We start from the raw sequence: 26,760 nt of genomic DNA on the forward strand, positions 1-26,760 counted from the left end.
AGAAGTAACAAAATGATCTTACTTTATATTTTATATCAGGTTTTCCTTTTTTCCCCCACAAATGTCACCATTCATTGCAGGTCCTGCTCCACCACAAAAGATCTGCAGCAAAGGCACAGTAATCAAGTATCAGAAAAGTGATGTAATGGCTCTGTTTGAAATTACAACAATTCAAATAAATGTAATGCCAAGCCAGCAGAGGGAGCCATCACACGAATACTGACTGCACGCTCCCTCTGCTGCTTCTACTGCCACTTCCTGTTTGGCAGTACTTAAGGACTCACCATGTGCTCACACCTTCGCGAAGTATTGCCAGTTTACCTGCCTTACCGAGCATTTTCTGATTATCCTGATTTGTTTACACGTGTATGATTCTGCTTTGTTTTCTGACTACCGTTTTCTTGGATTTCCCCAATTGGATTGTTTGCCTGTGTGGACTGATATCACGGTTTGACATTATTGCCTGGTTTCTCACTACGTTTATCGGATTACCCCTGGACTGTCGAAAGATTGGACTGCTTTCTGGTTACCGACCACTGCCTGGTTACACGTGTATGTTTTCTGTGCTTTGCAATAAACTTCCGCATATGGATTCTAACGCCGCCTCAGCGTCCTCGTTACAGAATACTTCGCCGCCCTTGAATCCAGCGGAGGTTTCCAACTTGCAAGCGGCGTTCGCTTACCAAAGCGAACTGTTAAAGAGTTATCAGGAACAGCTCACGAAACTTCAATCGGTCAACGAACACCTGACGCACTACGTTCGATCTCTTCCTCCTCCCATGCCGTCAACGGTAAGCTTTGCCCTTCCTAACAAGTTTGATGGTACGGCTGAGCAATGTAAAGGATTTGTTCGTCAGGTAAAGCTGTATTTTGATTACCAACAAGACCGATTTGAGTCTGAGGAGAAGAGATGTGCGTTTCTCATGACTCTGCTCACTGGAAAAGCTCTCGATTGGGCTTCGGCGGTGTGGGACGCCGATCCCCAACTCAAAAAATCTGTTGAATATTTCCTGTTGCAAATTCGTGAAGTGTTCGAATATCCCGCTGGGGGCAGGGATATTTCGACACAAATCATTCATGCAAAACAAGGTAACCGTACAGCAGCAGAATATGCGATTGAGTTTCGTACTCTGGCAGCCCAGAGTGGATGGAATGATGTTTCTCTTAAAACTATATTCTACAACAGTTTGAACATCGATCTTCAAACCGAGCTTGCCTGCCGGCGAGAGAATGCATCATTTTCAGAACTCATCAACCTCGCAATCAAGATCGACAATCTCATGAGACAGTCACCCAAGCAACGCACAAACCAGGGCAACCGTCACGTTCCCACAGGCTCTGATTCCACAACGGAACAAACACCGTCCGAACCCATGCAACTCTACGCCTCAAGATTGACAGAGGAGGAACGGGTTAGACGTCGTGTTAACCGTTTGTGCTTCTACTGCGGTGGACCAGGCCACCGTAGCAGCGGATGCCCACTCAAATCCAAGACTTCCTCAGGGGTAAATATCCAAAACCTTTCCATACTACAGTACAAATCTCTGACATTACCGGTTACCATAAGAACTGATACTCTCTCTCTCGATCTCACAGCGATGATTGACTCTGGGGCTGCACTGAAGCTCATTAACAAGGATATCGTCAAGAAATATAACATCCCCACTCAACCATGCATACCACCCATTCAGATCAAGGCCATTAACGACACCCTCATCGACCACGGCATCCACCATCAAACCAAAACCATAACTCTACAGATTGGTCTGCTTCACCAGGAAAGTGTTACCTTGTATGTGGTCGATTCACCCAAGTACGAGGTCATCCTTGGATTCCCCTGGCTCTCCATCCATGATCCTGACATCTCCTGGTTCCAAGGGGAGTTGACTCACTGGTCCCCATTCTGCAAGAAGAACTGTCTCCTTGTTCAACCACAGCCATGTCTCACCACAAGCATTGAGAGCCCTGACACCAAGGTAAAGATTACCATTCCCAGTCACTATCAAGATTTGTCAGAAGTTTTCAGTAAGATTAAAGCTACACAACTTCCTCCACATCGTCCCTGGGACTGTGCAATTGATTTACTACCCAATGCCATGCCACCCAGAAGTAAAGTTTACCCATTATCACGAATGGAGGACCAGGCTATGGAGGACTACATCGAGGAGGCACTTGAATCAGGTTTCATCCGTGTATCTACATCCCCTGCAGCAGCTGGCTTCTTCTTCGTAAACAAGAAGGATGGTGGACTACGGCCTTGCATTGACTACAGAGGACTCAACAACATCACGGTAAAATTCCGTTACCCTTTGCCTCTAGTTCCCCCAGCTTTAGAACAATTGCGGGAGGCCACCATTTACACCAAACTTGACTTGCGAAGCGCATACAATCTCATCAGGATCAAGGAGGGTGATGAGTGGAAGACTGCATTTCTCACCACTAGGGGGCACTATGAGTACCAGGTAATGCCGTATGGGTTGGCCAACGCCCCAGCTGTCTTCCAATCCTTCATAAACGAGATTTTCAAGGACTTCATGAACAAGTTTGTAATCGCCTATATTTACGACATTCTGATTTATTCCAAGACAGAAGCAGAACACGTATCCCATGTGCGTGCTGTACTATCTCGCCTACTGGACAACCAATTGTACGTCAAGGCTGAGAAGTGTGAGTTTCACGTCCACCAGACATCCTTCCTAGGATACCAGGTCAGCCACCAGGGGGTCAAGATGGATTCCAGTAAAATCCAGGCAGTTACGGAATGGCCTCAACCATCCACCATCAAGGAGCTCCAAAGATTCCTGGACTTCGTTAACTTTTACCGCCGATTCATCCGTAACTATAGTACCATTGCTGCTCCACTCACATCCCTGCTAAAGAACAAACCCAAGAAGCTCTGCTGGACCGAAGGCGCAGATCGGGCATTCTCCACGCTCAAAGCAAGCTTCACTTCCGCCCCTATCTTGAAACATCCTGATCCCGAAGTGCCGTTTGTCGTGGAGGTGGATGCATCGGACTGCGGTATCGAAGCCATCCTGTCCCAACGTCACGGTCAGCCAGGCAAACTTCATCCCTGCGCCTTCTACTCTAGAAAACTCACCAGCGCGGAGCGGAACTATGATATGGGTAACAAGGAGTTGCTATCCATGAAGGCCGCTATTGAGGAGTGGCGGCACTGGCTTGAGGGCGCCAAACACCCGTTCCAGGTTATCACCGACCACAAGAATCTTGAGTATATCAAGGGTGCTAAGAGGCTGAATCCTCGCCAGGCTCGTTGGGCCCTCTTCTTCACTCGATTTAACTTCACAGTCACTTATCGACCTGGAAGCAAGAATAGTAAGGCAGACGCTCTCTCCCGACAACATGATCCTCACATGGATCTTCTCACACCAGAACCCATTCTTCCACCCACTGTCATTCTGGCTCCCATCTCATGGGATATCATGGAGGAGATTCAGCGAGGGCACGAGCAGGACCCTCCACCGCCACAATGTCCACCCAATAAGCACTATGTACCTCAAAATATGCGTCAACAAGTTCTCCGATGGGTCCACACATCCCTCAGCGCAGGACATCCAGGGATATCACGCACTCTACATCTGGTGAGAAACTCATTCTGGTGGCCTTCAATGACCGCTGACACTACTACATTCGTCAAGTCATGTCAGATCTGTGCACAGTCTAAGACCCCCAAGGAACTACCATCTGGACTACTGCAACCATTACCCATTCCACAACGACCCTGGTCCCACCTTTCCATAGATTTTGTCACGGATCTGCCACCTTCCCAAGAATTCACAACCATTCTGGTAATCATAGATCGTTTCTCCAAATCCTGCCGTCTCATTCCATTAAAAGGTTTACCTACATCCATGGAAACAGCCCTAGCCCTTTTCAACCATGTCTTCCGTGTGTATGGTCTACCTGAGGATATTGTAAGTGACAGAGGAACACAGTTCACTTCACAAGTCTGGAAGGCTTTCTGCAAACAGCTCGACATCAACGTCAGCCTCACCTCAGGTTACCATCCACAGAGTAATGGGCAGGTTGAAAGATTAAATCAGGAGATCGGACGATACCTGCGTACATACTGCAGCAGAGAACAGCACAGATGGTCAGAGTTCCTTCCCTGGGCCGAATATGCCCAGAACTCACTCACCCATTCTTCTACAGGCCTCACCCCCTTTCAGTGTGTCCTGGGGTTTCAGCCCCCTATGTTCCCGTGGTCTGGTGAACCTTCTTCGGTACCGGCTGTTGACGATTGGATCAAGCGTAGTGAGAGGGTATGGGACAGTGCTCATGTGCGTCTCCAGCGGGCTGTAAGGAATCAGGAGATCCAGGCCAACAGACGCCGCCTTCCACACCCTCCCTACCAACCTGGACAGCGGGTCTGGCTCTCTACAAGGGACATCAAGCTGCGGCTGCCCAGCAGGAAGCTCAGCCCAAGGTACGTAGGTCCATTTAAGATTCTGAAAAGAATTAATGAAGTAACCTACCAGCTTGAGCTTCCTCCTAACTACCGTATCTCTCTCTCTTTCCATGTGTCTCTTCTCAAACCGGTCCACCTGGAGGCTGACCCCGGCCAGATGGCCCCAGAACCGCCGCCACCCCTGGAAGTGGACGGCTTACCCGCCTATCAGGTGAGGGAGTTGCTGGACTCTCGGCGCAGAGGGGGTCAGCTCCAATATTTGGTGGACTGGGAGGGCTATGGACCTGAGGAGAGGTCATGGGTAGCCGCCAATGACATTCTGGATCCGTCCCTCACGGAGGAGTTCCACCGAGCCAGACCCGATCGTCCAGCACCACGACCACGGGGACGACCTCGCCGAGCTCCAGGAGTCGCTCCTAGAGGGAGGGGTACTGTAATGCCAAGCCAGCAGAGGGAGCCATCACCCGAATACTGACTGTACGCTCCCTCTGCTGCTTCTACTGCCACTTCCTGTTTGGCAGTACTTAAGGACTCACCATGTGCTCACACCTTCGCGAAGTATTGCCAGTTTACCTGCCTTACCGAGCATTTTCTGATTATCCTGATTTGTTTACACGTGTATGATTCTGCTTTGTTTTCTGACTACCGTTTTCTTGGATTTCCCCAATTGGATTGTTTGCCTGTGTGGACTGATATCACGGTTTGACATTATTGCCTGGTTTCTCACTACGTTTATCGGATTACCCCTGGACTGTCGAAAGATTGGACTGCTTTCTGGTTACCGACCACTGCCTGGTTACACGTGTATGTTTTCTGTGCTTTGCAATAAACTTCCGCATATGGATTCTAATGCCGCCTCAGCGTCCTCGTTACAATAAACTACATCTTAAGATTTTAAAAATGTTTAATTAATTTATGTAATGTATACTCACTCAAAGCCTTTGGTGGCAGCATTCCTTTATCAGTCACTCTGCACTGGGTAAGCAGACGTGCGTCTCATCTGTCCCTGTAACATTCAGACAGGATTCAGTTACCTCTGTAATTTCTACTACATTTACATGTTTAGGTAGTTGCTGATGTGTTAACTGACTTTTTATCCAACACAATTGCTCCTCAATATATCAACAGTACTATGGACAAATGAACTACATAACTCATGTTTAGTTCATGTATGTATGTTTATCACTTCTATTCAACTAAAGCAGTATTGGCAACAGTGAATTCTACATAATAAGCACACATAAGGTACACCACTCACTCAGATGTGTGCTTTATGTTGTGATGTGCTCATCTGCAATTCTTTTAGAACATTTTCCTGTCAGATGTTAAATAGACATTTAGTAATCATCTTTAAGATGTATATGATTTGTGTAAATCAACTTTGGAGACATACGTGTGCTTACTGGAGCTCTACTGTTCGATATACATCATAAATCGTCTTTTCACAGCGAAATCACAAATATACTATGCTGTTTAACGTTTTTACACCTTACTTTACAGTAGGTCAACAAATACGATTTTAACACAAGGAACTGTGTTTTGATTTGTAATACATTTGTAAACACCTTCGTCGCGGTTCTCAATCACGTTCGATGATGACGTGTTGCTCTCCCGTGGACTCTTGGGGTTGAAAAGTATCCATCGATGAACACTCTAAAATCTGGGTTGAAGCAGTAGGACATCCGGGGATTTCTCGCCTACTCTTTTAGCTTTCAAACGTACTTCTTTCTTCACGTACTTTTTGCCTACTATATAGTCGGTTAGTAGGCATATTCGGACGCACTTTAAGTAGACGTACGTCTGAATCTCTTGAGAATTAGTGCTTTTGCCTACTAATTCTCGCCTACTCTTTTATGAATACTAAGGATTCGGACATACTTATTCGCTCGCCTACTGCTTTTCCCCTACTATATAGTAGAGAAGTAGACGGTTTCAGACGCAGCCTGCATGTTTCCCATGTCTCCTTAATCAAACACACCTGATTCAGATAATCGGCTCATTAGTAGAGACTCCAAGACCTGATATGGGTGTGTCAGACAAAGGAGAGATGCAAAATGTGCAGTGTTGGGGGGCCTCCAGGAACGTGGATGGGAACCACTGCCTTAGAGTATTACTAGACTTAGGTTAAGGTTAGGCTAGGTAGCAGGTTCACGTACTTGCAAAGTTACTTATAATCAGTTTGTCTTTTGGGGATCAAAATACAGTGTTAGCATATATTTAGCATACTACTAATAATAACTGCTAGCTGACATGCAGTACCATCAAAATAATCAAACTGATAATACAAATGTCATATGACACATTCATCTGATCTGATACCTGATCTTATGGCTCTTTGAGAAATATTATTATTATTACTTATAAGTGGTCTTTGTATGCTTTAAGTAAAGTGACATGCGTGACATGGCAAGATATGAGACTTATAATACGTTATAACTTTGAGGAGGCAATCATACTCTTAAAAGCTATAACCACAAATCATAAAACATTAAAACTGTTCTTATGAATACTCATGAGATGATACAACATACTGTAAGTGTTTTTATAATGCATTATGCATTCATTATAATGCCTTAAGAATACCCTTATAATGTATTATAAATATGGGCTTCATAGAAAGTGTTACCTAATTACCTTTTACCATATATATTTGTTCTATCAAATCTGATATGTCAGAAATGCCTGTTGTCCTACTAAACAATTGCAGAATACATTCCAAAGAAACAATGGGTCTCATTCGCTAAGCATGCATACACACAAATTTGTATTTAAAAACCTGTGTACGAATGTTTTCACAAACAAATCATGATTTACTAAAATTTTTGTACTAAATTTTAAAATGAAATATAAGAACTAGTATGTCGTAGTAATAACTATCACAAATATACTGTTCATAAGATTTTAAGAATATTTGTGTAATCATAGTTTTTAAAGTGAGAATTTACCAGGAGTAACATTAAGAGGTCTACACAAATTCATGTATTAGTGCTGGATTTAAGAATTTCAGTGGAGCAGAGGGGATTCAAACCCAGTCTTTTCATGACTGGACAGTGATAGAAGTGTGTTTATTCTTATTCTTTTTGAACTAGGTGGAATGAGAGAGAACATTTATAATGGTCAAAAACAAAACAAAACAAAACAAAAAAAAACATAGAAACGGAACAGTATATCACCAACAGGTTTAGGAGATCTCAGGGAGATCAGAGGCAAAACATCATTCTATCTTACACAGTTTCAGAATTAATAACGAAAATATGAATTTGATTATTATTGTATCGCTTAGATGGATGCGTGTATGTACACCTGAAAGTTGGTATAAAGCTATCATAACAAGTTTAGGGGTTCTGCAATATACATTCTCTGATTCCCAAAAACTTTTAGGAGTAGTAGTAGTAGTAGCAGTAGAAGAAGAAGAAGAAGAATATAATTCAAGAACCTACTTTGCTTTGCTACCTCCTAAAAACTTCAGTTCAGTCACTGGGTGGTGTATGGGTATGGGTAGGTATGAAAAAACAAACAAACAAACAAAAAAAGCCACATTAGAATCCTTTTATCCTCAGGTCAGAATGAGGTCTCGTCAGCTGTTGCTCCCAGCCAGGGCGACAACCGCAGGAGATGTGGCCCCGCATCACGAGTTTGACTCACACAAGGGTCAAATGTGACAGACTCCAGTGAGCTGAGTGAGCCTGTGACAGACCCTGTCCCTTCAAAGGCATATGTGTGCAGACAGTCAAAGGGTGGGACATATGGGTCTTCATCTGCCTCAGCCAGCCGGTCCATAATAAACTGCTGAAAGACCGTGTCTTCTGGTCCAATGAGGTGAGAGTGACGCAGAGACATGCGGATACTGGTGGTGACCTCCTCTCGACAGAGCTTGCGCTCTCGTTGACGTGGGTGCCGGAGAGGAACAGTTTGGCTGGACTCTGTCTCTAGGATGGCAAAACTCAGTATTTTCTCTGAGAACTCCATTGTTTCCAACTCTTTTGTTCCCATTTTCTCCTGTCGTAATGTCTTGTACTTTCGCACAGCTAGCATTAGTGTGGACAGCACTGCATGGCAAGAAAAAAAGAGAACAGGTTTTGCTACACTTTTAAAACAAACACTTTTTAAACTAGATACAATCAAGAAAATCTTACCAGGGTCAGGTCCATAAGTTAATTAAAAACATAAACATAAAACAATATTCATATAATGAAAATTAATCCCCACATCATCTACAGTATAGTAAGGTTGCCAACTAAAAGAAGTCCTCGTTTTCTTTATAGGAACATGAGAAACATGAGAAACACTCCATATTTCTTTATATCACATATGTTAAGCGTAAGAGCACCTCAGAAGTAATGGATAATTTTGACCATCATCAAGAAGGTTACTTTTTAAAAAAGTCTGACTACTATCTTATGCTTATTACATTTTCAAAACATATGATGTGATATTTGCCTCGTAAGTGGGATATTATTTGTCTTTCTGGCAAACTGTGACTGGATGACAAACAAATCAATAGTGCATCTCACAACGTAAGCTTTAAGCTTTTTTTTTAGGCCAATTTATTTTAGACCCAAGAAAAATGTTGTAACACAGTGTAACGGCTGGACAAATCAGGCATTAGTTGTTATATTTAAAAGTAATCCAACAGCCAACACTCAACAAGCCAATCATGAGGGTCTATGGGACCCTCCCCAGAATGCAAATAACCCAAAAGGACAGAACAGACTTCTGGTAACTACAGTCACCAGATAAATTTTCCGACCCAATGGAATGTAGAAGATTCTCCCTCTCATTTCACTTTGAAAACGACACATACTGGCCATGCAGGCTTTATGACAAAAGTACTAATTAATGTAACCTCACCTATATCATTTTTGGTATCTACAAATTAGCATTTTGATGATTTAAAGTTTTAATGATTTTTGAGTTTTTCAGTCCTGGTCCTAGGGACCAAATCAGTTGGGGCTAAAGTGGTTCCATAAATTACAATTTTAGTTCATGCAGTCTCACTAATTACATCCAGGTTCAGGATAATTTAATGTGCACACTTATTCTAAAGCAGCCCTTAATGTCCATCATAGATCAAATCAATCCACCATGGCAAATATATTGTGCTTTTTAATGCATTTGCGATGTTGTGTTTTCCTTAGTGTATACCTGACAGGTCACAATTATATTCTTCATCTGTAAATGTCAGAAAGTCATGCAAATATGTCCAGTTGGCTGTCAGGAGTGGGCAAGGCATAGAGGCAAGTTACGAGCACTGCTGACAGATGGAACATATTAGAATAGGAGTGCAACAATTTTCAGTAAAATTTTGCTGAAATATTTGTTATTGGACATTTAATGTGACACATATAGAATTTTAAACTTCCATATAAGATTTTTTTTATGATAGCAGTAACTGTAAGTCAAATATAAGCTAGCTAATACAGCTCTAAATATAAGCTCAAATGAGTTAATGTGTATCCCTCTAACCAATTAAAATGTAATCTGTTTTCTATTATTTATTTTAATTTTTAATTTAGTGTTGTTGTTGTTGTTAGGGTTAGGGTTATGCTTTAAATGGCAATTTTAGATTGTTTTGTTTTAATGTTCTACTATTAACCATAAAAGGTAGCTGTCATAAAAAACAGGGAGAAAGGCTGCAAGGCTAGACACTTCTGATCAACTTCTGAGCAACTATGTTAAAATGTTTTCATATATCTTAAAATAATGTCATTAAATCTTGGGCTCAATACATTACATACAGTCAATTGTAGCCTACTTTATTTATTTATGCATTTATTTATTATTTAACCCACATTTATACTTATAATAAAGTCAAATAATTGTATGTGAAAGACACTTAGTAGGAATATCATTGCATTCTTATTGGTTAGAGGAACGCAGCTTAGCCTGACAGTCAGCCTGCCCGAGACCAAGTTAGTTGGCTGCAAAACCAGCTAAAAGCCATCTCGGTCAAAAATAAGATATGATGATACTGAGTGAATGCTCCTGACACATAGTATATGTCCATCAAATATTTTTACTTCAAACTCACTAAATTCCAGCCTCAGCCCAATCAGAAGTGCCAGTACTTACATAGAAACCTATACGAAGTAGCCTTTTAAAGAAATACGTCAGATGGATTTAGCTGGTTTTGCATCTGAACTCTTCATATATATATATATATATATATATATATATATGTGTGTGTGTGTGTGTGTGTGTGTGTGTGTGTGTGTGTGTGTGTGTTTATCGCGATCTCACAAAGTTCCATTATAATCAACAAAGCTCTCTACACTGCACAGTGAATCTCTTATTTACACTTTCTCTACACTTTTTGTTTATGAAAGGATTCGTAAAATATGTCTGTGATTCATTACTCGACGTTGAAAATTAGGATGTGGGGTGTATTAAAAACACCGCCTTTACTGTTTACAATGCGTGAAATGCTGCGCTGTGATTGGCTGAGCGGATGTATCACATTCTGCAGAGAAGGGAGACTGGCGTTTGTCGCGGTTTGGAAAGATAGGGAAAAAACAAACAGGGTGTGCAGTCTGCTGCGTTGTTCTCTGTGATCATAATTAAGAAATGTGTCACTAAAATGAACTAAAACTCAGTGAATACTCAACACAGAGACATGAGAGATATATCTATATAAAGCCTTACATGTCTACTTTTAAATGAAGCAAGTCTTATCGAACAAATATCATTTGTTAAAGTAATTTGCATGAAACCAATGCCATGTCCAGTCTTTCTCGTCAGACCTAATTATTTTTAATTTGATCACGCCCACGACCTACTTTCTCTTTGATATTATAATCATCCACATGGAGGCGCATGCGGCGTACCGCCCACATCAACGTAAACAAAGCAGTGAGACTGTCTTCATTGTTTATCTCGGCTATTTGCATCTTGTTACTGAACGAAGACGCGCTTTGAGGAGTAAGATTTATATTTCCCTCAGAGGAAGAACGTGATGCGACGCACGGCGAGATCCACCAAAGGAGTAAGTCTTTCTTTTATTAGCCTACTTACGTTAGTTGTTGTGTTACTGTGACATTACTTGTACACATTATAGTAGTTAGATTTTTTCCAAACTATAATTCCTGACTGCACATGTAGTGTTATATGCATATAGCATTAGTTCTGGCAGTTCATGTGAGTCAAGCTCGCATCAGCTGATCACATCTACCTAGAGGAATACGACACCTATCACGGCATTCTTATATAAGCTCTATATTTAGTATTTTTCAGCAGCTTTGTCGCTTGCTCAGGAGCAAAACAGATAGTCTGTGATTTCATTCTCTATAAGCGTTCAGTCCGGATTTTACAACAGGGGTTCGTTTCCCACAGAGTTTCTCACCAGATTCGAGTTCTTGAACTCAAACGTGAATTCGCCATGTTGATTGATGTTAGCTGATGGACTTGGAAGCGACCTGAGAAAGTACTACAATGACACATCATGATGTAAACACTTTGCCCTGCAATTTTCAGAGTTGTGCTGAGGTTCATTTCCAAAACGCTGTGTTTTAGTCAGTGATATGCTGTTGATTAAAGCTACCTAGTGTATCCGTAACATGGTTGATATGATACTTAACGCACTGTATTTGCTGCTTTTCCTCTTCTTTAAAGGGCATGCTGTCCCAGTCTTTGTTGTTCAGAAGGTCTTGCTTTAACACTATCACAATATTGGGATTTTACTTGCTTGTTAAGGTTTATCTAGTGTTCAGTATCATGTTTTTCGCTAGACCTGCTTGTACGTACCTGCTGGTACACAAACAAAATGCTGAGCTTTGCCAATCATAGAGATAATTCAATATGTGAATGTCATACAGTCACAGGTGGATTAAGACCATATCCTTATACTCTGTGAATGTGTGACACAAAAACTGGTACAATTTGACAAGTTATTCCTCACATCCAGAACTGGGTATGTAGGAGTCATTCCTAGAAATGCCGTCTGTGTTTGTATGTACTGAATGATGTAACCATAGTGCATGGCACGAAAAGTCCAGTCTGACACTCTCTCTACCTGCTGTTAAGCCAATAGATGGCCTGTGAGAGAAATTTAAGCCTGATTTCCAATAGTGCTCCATAGATTCTTAGTTAGATGACACCCCTGAGACAGGGGAGCAGGGGAGAAATGAAGATGGTTGACTGATCAATTTTCTTCCTCTGAATAGGTGGCTTCCTCTTCAGAAAGTTCCTGTCAGGCTTACCCCCGCTGCCCAAGTGGCCACTTGACAAAAACTAAACTCCCAAATGTTTTCATGAATGTCCTCTCAGCATCCAGCCCCAAGCCCTCGTCCAAGTGCCTCATGCAATAAGCCTGCAAGACAGCTAAAGTGTGCACTGTTAATGCCGCACTACAAAAGTATGCCTTATTCAGCAGAGAGGAGGTGAATGAAGAGGTGACCTGGAAAGGATAAAAGACGGACTTCCACCTTAAATCACTGATATGACTATGTAGGCAGTAAAAAATGTGTGAGATTTGGTGGAGGATCGGTCATGATTTGGGTGTGCTTTAGCATGAACCAAACCAAATACAGGGTAATCCTGGAAGAAACTTCCTTCCTTTCTTAAAATCTTCCTCAAATCTGAAGACTGGTTTGTCCAGCAGAACCATTCTCATGGTAGAACACTACATCAAGACGATGTCATGAATAGCACGTTCTTTAGACCTGAACCCAACTGAAAACCTCTGCATTGTGATCAAAGGCAAGATGGAAGAGGCATCAAACAGTAAGCGGTAAGCTGCTAAGTAAGCTGCTTGAATGTTTTTCATCAGGAGTGGCATGAAGTCACTCAGAAAAAAATGTGAAAGACAGAATTTATGAGTTTTAGTCTACAGAGATTGAAATTATCCAAATCCTCCAGCGTGACCACGCTCTGAAACACATGCATACAATCAATGGAGAAGCAAGACGTCACGGGTGGGGTGACAGAGAGACCAGGAAGCATAAAAGCATGTGCGGTGCATGCAGCCAGCAGCTTCTGAATAGAGAAGCAAGTGCTGCAGGGATGGCGGAAGTATGGCTACGAGATGCAGTGTCTCGTTCCCCTTTAGGAACTCGAGCTGCATCTAAATGCTATGGGGAACGAGATGCCCACGCCACCAGACTTCAAATCCCTGCCTAGTGTGGAAGAGCACAGCTAGGGCGAGAGAAGAAGAGCTAAAAGTGACAAAATCTAGGTAAGAACCTGAAAGTCAATGGGGTGGATATTCCGCAGCATCCTGAAGCCAACTTCAGAGAAGAGAGGCTTAACCCCCAAGAGAGGGGGGATCAGAGGACTCGAGGCTATGGAATAGCTTCCACAACTTCATAACTCCGGGCGGGGGTGAAGGATGGTGCCCCCACCTGAGAGAGGAGATCCCTCCTGAAGAGAATCTCCATGGAGAGACATCAAGAAGGGAAATCAGGTCCGAGAACCATACTCGGCCCGGCCAGTACGGGGCTACTAGGAGTAGAAGGACCCGTCCCGGCACACTCTCTCTAGAACTCCCGGGAGCAGGGCAATCGGGGGAAAGGCGTACAGACAAAGTCTTGGCCACGTCTGTACCATGGCATCCAGCCCCAGAGGAGCTGGATGAATCTGAGAAAACCAGAGGGGACATTGTGCATTCTCCTGGGTCGCGAAGAGGTCCACCTGAGCCTGGCCAAACACTCTCCAGATCTGCTTCACCACCACGGGGTGAAGGGTCCATTCCCTGGGCCTTGGCCCCTGCCTCGACAGAATGTCTGCTTCCATATGGAAAAGACCAGGGACGTGAACTACTCTCAGTGAGAGGAGTTTGCCCTGGGACCACACAAGGGTCTGGTGTGCCAGCTTGTTCAAGGGGTGGAAACACAGACCTCCCTGGTGGTTGATGTAGTAGACCACCGTTGTGTTGTCGGTGCGCACCAACACATGGCGGTCTCTTAGGTCCAGAAAAAGTGTTTCCCCGACTCGATCCGGGCAGGAGACAGATGTGCCTGCATCATGGTCGATCCCACACAATGCCTAGATAAGTGGTTCTCTGTAATGGAGAAAGCACTTTTCTCTGCGTTCAGTCGCGAACGTTCACTTAAAGGGGGATGAATCGCAGCGCATGCTTCCGACCCAGAGAGAGAGAGCTAGATCTAGGGAGAAAGGCATTTAGCCCATCTCTACTGCGTCCATAGATCTATGTGCGATCCCAATGATCACAGCCGCCGCCCTGCCTCGGCAAAAGCGGGAGCTGAGCCGCGGGGAACGCAAATGCGGGCAGTCAGCTCCCTGATCCGGGCTGACTCCCATGCTTCGCTCCCAAACTGACAACAAATAGACTGTGTGTATCCCCACTCAAAATAGCGCGGGCAGAGAGGGACACACAGTCTAAAATGCAGTTTCTTATAATTGTAAGAATGCTTTGTAGGACATAGCGACACTCTCAAATAAAATCTGTGCAAACTGGCACAAAAAACAGAGTGACACACACACACAGAGCACATACTGAAAGACAGAAGCTGCCGGCTGCACGCACCGCACGTGCTTTTAAGCTTCTTGGTTTCTGCGTTACCCTGCGCCTGTGACATCTCGCTTCTCCATTGGACTGTATGCACACGTTTCAGAGCATGGTCACACTGGAGGCGTTCCCCATAGCGTTTCGACGCAGCTCGAGTTCCTGAAGGGGAAATCAAATTGTTACACTGGCAAACTCAGAAAGAAGGTAGAACAGGATTCAAATGCAACTGAATGGTTTATCCAATAAAGCATGGCAAACACGGGTATATATACATAAGTTATCTAGGTTAACATGTGACAGGTGGAGGTGATTAGCTGTCATAGTGATTAACAAGGATAGCTGTGGTAACAAAAGAAGAGAAACTATGAAGGCAAACAAGGCAGCACAGGAAACAGCAAAAGCAGAAACAAAAAGGTGCAAAAGAAGTGTCTTTACACACAAAATAGGGAAACATATCTCCCCCTCAAGGAGCGGATTCCAGACACTCCAAAACAAAACACACTTTAAGTCCAGGAATGAGGTGTGACCCCCACATGAGAACCAACAGGGCTGAAGATCCCCATGGCAGAGCAGATGACCACCACAGTGGAGCAGATGGGACTGAACATCCCCACGATGGAGCTGAAGACCACCACTGCAGAGCAGATTGAGTTTAAGTCCACCACAGTGGAGCATGCAGAGCTGGAGACCAACAGGGTGGCTCAAGCTGAGCAGGTGACCATTAAGGCAGAAGGCAACCACAGCAGATGAGACTGAACAGAAGACCCCCACAGTGGAGCAGTACACCACCGGGGTGGGTCAGGCGGAACTGTAACACAAACTACAGAATAGTTAGATGTAGCATCTGTGGCCGTAACTAGGCAGGCAGAGGGTTCTCGGTGGCAGAGAGGCAGGGACCACTTCTGTGGTAGTTAAATGGTAGGCATGGTGTTTGGAGACGGCCTCCATGACTGTGACTAGACAAGCAAAGGATTCAGGGATGGCTTCTGTGGATGTGACAGGACAGGCATAGAATTCAGAGATGGCCTCTTTGGCCATAACAGGACAGATATAGAGCTTAGAGATTGCCTCCTTGGCCATGATACTGTAAGACAGGCTGAGACCTAAGAGACTGATACTTTGGCCGTGACGGGACAGGCAAATGGAGTAGATGCCACCACCTCTGTAGGAGCTGGACTGAATGCTGTTGCTTCGGGAGGAGCTGGAGAGCAGTGTGCAGCCCAAACACACAAGATAGTAGTCACTTTTTAAAAAAAAGTGGCAGGAGTGGCAAACAAGATGGGACGAGACTCTGAAGTGGCAGCCATGATGGGACAAGACCCAGGAGTGGCAGCCATGATTGGACAAGACTCTAAAATGGCAGCCCTCCTACACCTCTCCCACTGTGAAGGAGGAATCACATAGTTGCAGGACATGATCCAGAAATTCACAAAACTGACCCAAGAAACATAGGAACAGAACTGAGGAAAATCCAACGCCCAGCCACAATGGACAACACCAAACAAAGAACATGAGCAAACACAGGGGTATATACAGTAGTCAACATTTGTAGTGGATCAAAGCCTTTCTTCAAAGTTGTCCTAAAACCAAAACAACACCCGTTCTCTCATAGGACCCAGTCTTAGGACAACTTTGATAAACTTTTTTTTTTGATCCACTTCAAATGTTGACTACTATATACACAAGTTAACCAGGGCTAACAAGGGATAGGTGGTGGTGATTAGCTGCCATGGTGATTAACAAGGGAAGCTATGGTAACAAGCAAGAGGAATTATGGAGGTAAACAAGGCAGCACAAGGAACAAGGCAAACAGGACCAAAAGCAGAAACAAAAGGGAGCAAAAACATTACAAAACAAGAGCACAAGACAGAACACAAATATTGCACCACTACTGAAAAACACAGTAAACAATAATGTATAGTCAGCTGGTCATTATCACAAAATCAAGTCTGACAGAGTGATCACGATAATGGCTGTCTGAATTTAAGGAGAAATGCTTATGTTTCACTCAGTACTGCTCATATGCAAATTTTATTTGTGCACTCTTATTTACATATAGTATATAATTAAGATTCTGACACTTGAATAAGCATCAGTGTTATTATATTAGTGTAAGTCACACTGTTTTATCAGTATATTAATTATGAAAGTTTAATAGATTGGCCTGTGTTTTGTCATACTTGCCTGCTTGGAGTGTAGAGAATATTCCTTCATTAACACAAGAGCTCTGCTAGAAAAGAGAGTCTTGTAATTCAGTACTGATGCAACCATACATGTATCCCATAATTCATCAGAAATGGAGAAATCTATTTAGGGCTACATAAATACCACTTTAAAAAGAAACACTTAGGGTTAGATGTTCTCAATGCAACACCCCATAATGGCTCACCTGCAAGTGTGATGAGGCAAACAGACAGGCCCAGTAAAATCTGCATGCTGATGTCCAGAGAGACTTCCACACCACCCGACGGACAGTGACCGGTAGGCTGACACACACACACCCTGATGGTAAGCGTGGTGGTACTGGACAGAACTGGGGAACCACTGTCTTTGATCACCACAGGAAGATGGTAGTGTGTGCGATCATGTTGGGTGAAGGTGCTCCGCCGTGCCAGAATGCTAGCTGTGTTATCTGTGACAGTTTCAGATTATGACACAATTATATATATATATATATATATATATATATATATATATACACATATAGTAGATCATGTAACACTTAAATCACACATTGGATCTAAATGAATGAAATATTCCAGTTCAAAATCTTTACTTATATATGGTGTTTTTGAGAACAAATGAATGAATGAATGAATGAATAAATGAATAAATTCACATATGGATGTGCCATCCTGGAGGATCTAGAGCAACAACAAACTGACTGGGTTGTATGTACTGCCTCATGCAACAAGTAGTGAGAAGGACCCTAACAAAACTAGAGACAGATCAGTCAGAATGGATAAGCAAAACCATTCCCTTTTGGGGGTTGTTGCCTCTCCACTGCACCTGTTGTCACTTTCATTTGCACCAAAGCAGCTGAAACTGATAAACAATCACTTATGCTTCCTAAATGGACAGACTCCCTGAAGTGGCTTCCCTGACTTAAGCCCTATGCATGTGATGTCACCGTCAGCTGGAGTAGCTGCATTGGTTTCAATGTGAATGCTGCGAACAAACACACAAAACACCTCTAAAACCAGAACGAGCTTTGCAATTGACTGTACAAATAGATTTGACAAGAAACCTGAGGTTTATTTTTACAGACTGCTGAAAGCTACTGAAAAGAAAAGCAAATTAATCGCTGCACTTCAAAGAAATAAATGGTCTTCAGGCAGCGAAACACGGATTTGCAGTTATCATTTCATGTTAATATGTTGAATTGTGCAGTAAAATCATATCCTATATATTGTATTACAGTTTATTGTATTGACAGCTCATTAACTAAATATTTACCATCTTAAATTCTGCATAACTGGATGTTTTTAAATAAACACTGACAAAAACTATATACGTTTTTTAGCTGGACAATATGACGATATATATAACATTGATATAAGTGATCACTGGGGTTTAATCCAACCTATTTTGTGTTTACAAAATGAGTTCACAGGCAAATTTGCTTTATTTATTTTCCCCAGCATCAAAATCAGACACATAAAAGTATTAGAAAACACGATTCCTGGCTGCATCAACATCCACTGACCACTGGATATTTGTTAAATTGTTAGGACCATTATATCGAGTTCAGCAACCTTTAGTTTAAACTGATTATCATTTGTTTTACTCATGTTTTCACATCTTCCCTATTAAATCCATTCAAGCTGAAGGCTCTTTTGCCACTCAGTCCGGCTGAGGGGGCGTGTCCTGGCGGGAAAGAGATGTCAATGCATACCCTCTATTCAGATAGGACTAGCTTTACAGTGGGTTGCTAGAGAAATTTGTGTTTCACAGATGTACTTTGCGATTTTAATCTTGTCCGAATCTGCCAAGGCAGAGTTTTTCTCACACAACGTCTGTAATAATTACAGAGCTAATTATTTACTTTTTTCCTGCAAATTTAGTGATCCTCAGAGAAAATGAATCCAGTCTAAATGTGACTATCGGTGATTTTCGACAATATTTTTTTTTCACAACGCTCTGATTACCATGCGTATTTTGCACGCCGTTCAATTTGGACTTAGATGAGTTTGCCTCCTGGTGAAGAAATATAACAATAATAATAATAATAATAATAATAATAATAATCAAGAATGGCTACAGTAATATCATCATCAGGTAAGATTACTCACCTTCATTTCTGCCCTCAATTACAGAATGTTTAATTACATATGTACCCTTAACGAAAATGGAACATGGTTGCTGCAGTTGTGTTATAGTTTATGACTATACGTAATGCATGCATACAGAGCACATGATCTCTGCAATGCCCAGCAACAGACTCTTCTATCTCTGTAATGAATGTTAGTCCTGTCTGAATCGGTACATGGAATCATGTACTGATTTTGGGTGGTAAAACCTGTAACTTACACTTTGTTTAGAAAATGAGTCCCCTCCGAATAGGGCTTTAGTGTTATGTTTAGCATTTCCTTGATTTTTTTTTTTTTTTTTTTTTTTTTTAACAGAGTACATGTAATTTCTGAGGTGCTATGTTGAGTTTTTACTATCTTAAATAACAATCATAAGTTCAATTTGGAATAAGTAAAAAAAGTTAATAATTCCAACATATACTATTAAAATCATCTAGATTCCATCAGATTTTCTACAGGAAATTAAAAAATGCTGTCTGTGTGCCTGTGCCTGGCAGACATATTTTGAGTTTTGAGTTCAGCATGAAACTCTACTTGGGCGAAACTGTTTAGCACAGAACTACTCACCATATGTTGTGTGAACAATCTATACTTAACACAGGCGACAAAATTAATACACAGCACTTACTGTTTGTGTGCAGGTGAAATGTGTGTGAAACCAGCCATTCTAAACTTAGAAAGTTCATGTTGTGACATACCTTGGTTGTCTCTGATAGTGAAGTTGGGATTGATGTGTTTGTCTGGGATCATGGAGAAATAGAAATGATGGCCGTCTACAGGATCATCTTCATCAGTGGCACTGATCAATTCAATTAGCTTTAAATGAGACATACAGAGAACACATAATCAGTGCATGCACCTCAATTTATTAACAGTTCAAACTCAAACAGTTAGATCCTTGCCAAGAGGACATACTTTGGACTACTATGTGTATACATATACCTAGTGATTGTTAAAATGTTGGTTTTATGTACAAATCAATCCATTTAGATACAGAATAAGGACTTTACCAGAGTGATTTAACTTTATATATGTGGTTTGTATGTTTTCAATATACAAATGCAGCTTAACCAGGATCAGGCCACTGTTAGCTGTTCATCTTTCTGTGATTTCTTTACTTCACTGAACTAAACTGGTATTGTAACTAAAAGGGATGAGCAAAATGAGCAAGCAATTTTCAGAGACAGAGAAAGCTCTATAATGTTACAACTGATGATAAATGAGAAAGATTTTAACTTTGTGTGTGTTACCTCTCCTGCCTGTGTGTCCTCACACACATAGGGCCGATAGTCTTGTGACAGGGTCGGCACATTGTCATTGATGTCCAGGACTGTAATGTTCAAAGTCACTGAGGAGGACAGCTGCTCATTACCTAAAAGATGCAGTAAAACATACATGTTTTTCTTTTTTTGATAGATTGAGATTCATTATTCTCATCAAGATTAATCTCAACTCCATAGACAAACAATCCACAGACATGCACAGACAATTAGGGGTCAGCAGGTGCATTAGTCTGAGGAGTTAAAGACAGGATGGCTGCAACAAATAAACATAGCTAACCTGACTGGGAAGACCTGGGAAGACAAAAATGTCAAAAAAAGAAGAAATGTTCCAGAACAATCGTGAAGAAATTATGGTTTTTGAGGAAAACATTTCAGGATTTTTCTTTATATAATGGACTTCAATTGTGCCCCCCAATTTTGAGCTTCCAAAATGTAGTTTAAATGCAGCTTCAAAGGGCTCTAAATGATCCCAGCCGAGGAAGAAGGGTCTTATCTAACGAAACGATCTGTCATTTTTTTTTAGAAAAATAAAAATTTGTATACTTTTTAAGCACAAAAGCTGGTGTAGCACAGGCTCTGGGATTCGTGTCCATGGGTCGTTCTTGAACGATTCGTTCATTTTGAACGAATCTTTAATGTGACTTGCGAAGAACGAGTCGTCTCGGGGAGTGATTCGTTCAGTCGTGCATGCGCAACATCCTGTTAGGTTCTGTACTGGAATTAGTTCACTGTTTCGAGTCTTTGGGTTTTTGAGTCATTCGTTCATTTTATGGGGCTGTCACATGATGGTGATTTTGCTAAAATTAACGAAATGACTCGAAAAAAGATTTGTTCACTTTGCTGAATGAGACTCAAAGGTCAAAGGAGTTGGTAAAATGATCCGAACTTCCCATCACTACTACAAATCATGTCTAAGTTCATTGTCTGTGAACTCCGGCTAAAATGGTAGAGTATGGTGAAAAACTCCATCTTATTTTCTCCTACAACTTCAGAATCATCCGACACGTTGTACCTTTTTAGTTTGTAAACAGCGTTTGACTTACTTGCACTTTCTTAGTCTTTGAGCGTTCACTTTGGAAACACTGGGTCTATGGTTCTGTCTACGTTCAGCCTGACCTTTCGACCTGATTCAATAGTATGTTGTGAACGCGCATGCCAAAACCTGTGCTACACAAGCTTTTGTGCTTAAAAAGTATACACATTTTTATTTTCCAAAAAAAACAACCGTTTGGCTAAATAAGACCCTTCTTCCTCGGCTGGGATCATTTAGAGCCTCTGAAGCTGCATTTAAACTACATTTTGGAAGTTCAAAATCGGGGGCACAATTATATGTCCATTATATGAAGAAAAATGCTAAAATGTTTTCCTCAAAAAACATAATTTCTTTACGACTGAGGACAGAAAGACACGAACATCTTGGATGACAAGGGGGTGAGTACATTATTTTGAATTGTTGTTCTGAAAGTGGACTTCTCTTTTAAGCAGAAACTAATCCAGGAGATGTGTCTTCAAATATGAAAGTCATTAAAACAACAACCACCGAGTAAGAAATATACCAGAAATCAGGAAAAGTGATTATCAGCTAAGGAAAGGTAATGTGTGCATATAACTTTGTGCACACAGGTAAGGAGGTGCAACTGGATGCTTCCAACTGTGTTTCATACAGAAGTGATGTGAGCCGTTTTTTTTTTTTTTTTGTTAGTAAAATCATCGTTAATTTTCCTTAGGGCTGGTAATCCTGTCAGTTCAGTTTTGGTTCAGTGTCGGGGTGATAGCAATCCGTCCAATTTCTAATTTCCATTGCTTCTTCTACTTATGTGAGTGTGTATTGAACTCGAAAAACATTCCAAAGTCCAGTAATTTCCTTTCAGCAAGTTTAATAACCAAAAAATTACTGGAAATGTTTAACGGTCAAAAAACCGTGTCGCTCCAATCTTGCATGAAAACAGATTCTAACAGCTCTTGCCGGAAATGACATCATTTTCAATATTTATAAGAAACATATCAAATTAAATTATTAAAATACAATTATTTAACAATTACTTAATCCAAACAAATATCTTCCACACATCAATATAAATAAACAAATAACTTAAATGGCTCTTACAGTCGGGGTTCGAACATTTATTTTCTGTGTACTCATCTCGCATGTTTTTTGGTTCTTGCGTTGTCGTTTTTGCAGCATGTGGCTCGTGAGTGTTCTCTTTGGCCGCATGCTTTTGTGTTGTCTTGTGTGAACATGCAGATCATGAGCTCTCATTAGTGTGTGTTCTTATGTTTTATGTGAGCTTTTGGCTTTGTTTTGTTTCTGTGCCATGTGCTCCCCCGTCTATTTGTCTTGACCCTGCCCTTCTTGTTAACCAATTATTGGTTTATCTACCTCACCTGTCCTCCCTCATTACCCTCCTTGTTTGCATCTCTATTTATTCTCCCAGTGTTTTCTGTCCTGTGCCAGTTTGATGTGTAATGTTCATGTGTTTGAATCCTAGCCTCATCTTTACCCCAGACAGGATTGGGCTACTTTTGCACTGTTTCTGTGGGTTGTTTTTGAAGTCCACGAGTTAAAACAAACACCCTGGAATGCAATTTCATCAGAATGGAGAGGAAAACCCCAAGGGGAAAAAAAACAAACAACAACATTGGGCTGGTTTTGTTTTTCTGACATGGCTACCTTGACCAGAAACCTGACATTAACTAGACACTGTTGTGACACATGAGGACAAATCCAGTGGTACCAGATCAACAAAGAGAGGAAACTGAAGTGAGTGCAGAACTAAGAAGACAACAGCTCAAGACTCAAACCTAGAGTAAATGTTACATCTGTACTGTATTTTCAAATTAGTCATCATATGTCATGTTAGCTGATGCACATTAGTAACAAGAATGTGCTCACTGATCTCTCTGGCATTGATGGTCAGGTTGTACCAGGCTGCCGTTTCTCGATCCAAAAGGTTGGCCACATACACTGTCCCGTTACTGGGATCAATTCTGAACATCTGTCGTGTGTCACTGCTCTTTGAAATGCTGTATCTGTTCAAAGAAAAAAAAAATTGTTGTTTGGAACTTTTTTTCACATATTTCTTTCCTGATGTTTGTTACCATATGCAGATTTCAACCATGCACAAATAGCAGTTAAATCAAACAATCATGGACTGTGTGGCTAAGCACATAGATGATATGGCAAACATAATGTATTCTATTCTGTAGATTCAGAATCTTTTAGTCTGTTTTTCCAGATTGCTCCAAATTCACAAACAACAGGTTTTGGAGCCTTTTTTTAACTAAAGTAGAGGGATCAGTTTTACCTAAAATGACCAAATGTGGTTTATTGTTGTTGTCATTAAGCTGGAAAAAATTCAAAAACGTTTCATTATCTCTGAACAACAGAATCAGAATCCTTTTGGGATTTAATTTTTTTTTTTTTTAATTGCAGGTTCTGAAGTACTCCTCTCAACAGACTTCAACATTAACATGTTTCCTTGTCTTCACTTCTGCCTACAATAGCATAAATGTATGTTTTTGGTTTCATCCATCCTTTTTATTGTATTTGCTGATGTTGTATTTAACTCTTGTTCTTAATTATCTGTACCTCTTTATTAATCATATGGTGAGGCAAGAGTTTATTTTATAAAAATTGTAAGAAAGCATGAAAGATGTGGGGGATTACCGTATTGGGTTGTTGGTGGTGTCAGTGTCTTTAGCGTAGATGGTACCAATTTGAGTGCCTATTTGGGCACTCTCTAGAACTTTCCAGTTATAAGGTCTTTCATAAAAGATGGGTGGTTCATCCTCATTTGTCACAGTGATTTTGAGTGTTGTCCTGTCACGAAACTCATGTTCACTTAAAAAACGTGTGTCTATGATTTCATTGATGGCCTCTACAGCAATGACAAACCGCCTCTTGCTCTCATAATCCAGTGGCTACAGAGACAAGAGAACACTTATAAAATACATGAAACAGTTGTCCATTGACTGCTAGTGTTCATGGATTAAAACTTGAAAATTAATATTATGAATTAAATTATTAATTATGAATTAAAATATTTAACTAAAAATATAAATTATTTAGTACAAATATAAATTAATATAAATGTGTCTTGAATTAGTTTCTGAGAACATCATGCCCAACATTTGTGAAACAGTCATGGATATTTATAAAAAGAAAAGAATTATATGTTGATGATTACATATGCATATATCTGTATTACACTGTAAGACCTGAGCCAGTATGACAATTCCCTCTTGAGTGTCAGGATCTGTCTGAATTGTGAAGGTGCTGCTTTCCTCAAGATCTTCTAAGCTGTAGTTCATTTTAGCATTCACACCAACATCACCATCATCTGCCATAATTCTTCCCACTGTAGTACCAACTGGGGCTGACTCTGATATAGCAAATGTGTACAAATCTGGACATACAGAGAAAAAGACAAAACACTTTCATTAACATTCATGTGCTTTGGCAACCAAAACAGGAAAAAAATACTACATAATGCAATAAATCACTAAATGCTGATAATAAAGTACAATGTCATTATTCACAAATTCATATGCATTTTTGACATGGTGTGAATTTTTCATTGACCTCTATTAATTTTATGCAATGCTAATTATATTTCCTGTCCTCTAACTCTTCCTCCAACCTAACATTTCCCATTACAACATTTTTAAAGATCTTATTTAATGTTATCTACTAAGCTGTTTGTGAGGACCATTGGCTGCTCTGCAAAGAACGCATGATTTAGCCCTATGTCTTTTAGTGCTCTTTACAGTATATCAAACATCTGATCCAAAAACAGGATCCACTGGGGAGGTTGCAGTGATATAAGTGATTTTGGGGGTGGTTTCTATGGTCATGACAAGAATCTCTAAGAAAAACATAACTTTGGGCACTGGCATTGGGAATAACAGCACCTTGTCCAAGACAGATGTTGATTCTGTGGCCAGTGAAAGCATCTCTGGAACATCACAACTTGGAACCTTTCTTACTCTTCCTGTCTTCTCAGACCCCTTTATTTGGAGCAGGCAGGTCAAGGTCACAGAGAGTTTCATCTGGGCTAAAAATGACTGAATATCACATCATGGCTATGTAATTACTATTTCTATGTTTCTGTCCATTTGAAAAAGTACTGATCTATTCCCACATAATCTTGCCACAAGCATGGACGTAGAATACTGTAACATGGGTTTTAGGTTTTCTTCTCTTGTGTTTTTGGCGGACTGGCAAACCAGCATTAAAGGTGCATGTCCACCACCTACTGGTCTGGAGTGTGGAACATACACGGTTCAGCTATGGACTGTTCAACTATTACGAAAACAACAACAACAACAACACACACACACACATTTACATAAACATAAATGAATACAACATTCAAGCTTCAAACTCTTTCCATTAATCTTGTCTTTTTTAAGTTTTTAAAAAATTCTTCATATATTTTTGATTGCATTAACCCATAACATAAAAGTGTCTTTAGAAATACACTATTAATTCCCATCAGTTCCAGTTCATGGAACATCTGATGTCTTACCCTTTCATATGTTATACACATTAAAATAAAGAAAAACATGCTCAATTATTTCTGGTAGTCCACAGTTATCACAATTGCCCGTTTCACGTTTCCCTGTTATGTTCAAACTGTTATTTAATGCTACATGTCCTATTCTTAATCTAGCTAAAAGATAACATCCTTCTTTTCTTTCATTTTCCCAACTTTTTGCCATTTCTTTTAAACTTCAATACATACCAATCGATTTATTTTAGCTTTACATATTGTAATTTGGAGTTCAACTTGTGGTTGTTCCAGTGCCTTCTTTGGTTTAGGATTTTGTTTCATGTCTTTTATTTTTAAGTTTAGTCATGGTCCATGTTTAGTCATGCGATTCCCTTGCGCTCTTGTACTCTTGCCATTGGTTCCTTAGTTCATGTGTCATGGTTCATTGGTTCTTTGTCTTGTCATGTGGCTCTCAGCTCTGTCATCTCATTGGTTGGTTTATGTCATGTGTTCCCTATTGCTTACTATTAGTAGCCCTCTCGTTGCCAGTAGGTGTGTTCGACTTAACGCAGTGCTGCGCAGCTTGATCAGATTCTAGGTGTGTTCGACTTTATCCACGGCTACAGACGGCGATCAACGAGAGTAGCCGAGAGCAGTCGCAGGCGGAGTTAAAAACGGAGCTGTCAAGTCAGACACTTTCTGCTCTCGTTAGTGATGCTCTCGCGGGGTTTGCATGCACTATCACAGATAAAGTGAATTAAATGCAATATTTATCAAATACACA

The 26,760-nt window shown here is 41.1% G+C and overlaps 1 protein-coding gene across 6 annotated transcripts in view; it reads right to left on the reverse strand.

The window, feature by feature from the left end:
• The window catches only part of cdh19 (cadherin 19, type 2), a 54,860-nt gene that overhangs the window by 1,215 nt on the left and 26,885 nt on the right, over positions 1 to 26,760 (reverse strand). For 2 of the 6 annotated variants that reach the window (XM_051097607.1, XM_051097606.1), the window contains exons 6-13: positions 24,703 to 24,890; positions 24,152 to 24,405; positions 23,378 to 23,514; positions 20,452 to 20,573; positions 19,900 to 20,017; positions 17,281 to 17,523; positions 5,362 to 8,478; positions 23 to 102 (exon numbers count right to left, since the gene is read on the reverse strand). In XM_051097607.1, coding sequence (XP_050953564.1) covers positions 7,991 to 8,478; positions 17,281 to 17,523; positions 19,900 to 20,017; positions 20,452 to 20,573; positions 23,378 to 23,514; positions 24,152 to 24,405; positions 24,703 to 24,890 — 1,550 coding nt within the window. In that variant the 3' untranslated portion in view covers positions 23 to 102; positions 5,362 to 7,990. Of the gene's footprint in view, positions 1 to 22; positions 103 to 5,361; positions 8,479 to 17,071; positions 17,122 to 17,280; positions 17,524 to 19,899; positions 20,018 to 20,451; positions 20,574 to 23,377; positions 23,515 to 24,151; positions 24,406 to 24,702; positions 24,891 to 26,760 lie in introns of those variants that run through there. The other 4 variants (XM_051097608.1, XM_051097611.1, XM_051097609.1 and 1 more) reach the window with 4 other exon arrangements.

Source organism: Labeo rohita, chromosome 24 (genome assembly GCF_022985175.1).
Source record: "Labeo rohita strain BAU-BD-2019 chromosome 24, IGBB_LRoh.1.0, whole genome shotgun sequence".
NCBI lineage: Eukaryota > Metazoa > Chordata > Actinopteri > Cypriniformes > Cyprinidae > Labeo > Labeo rohita.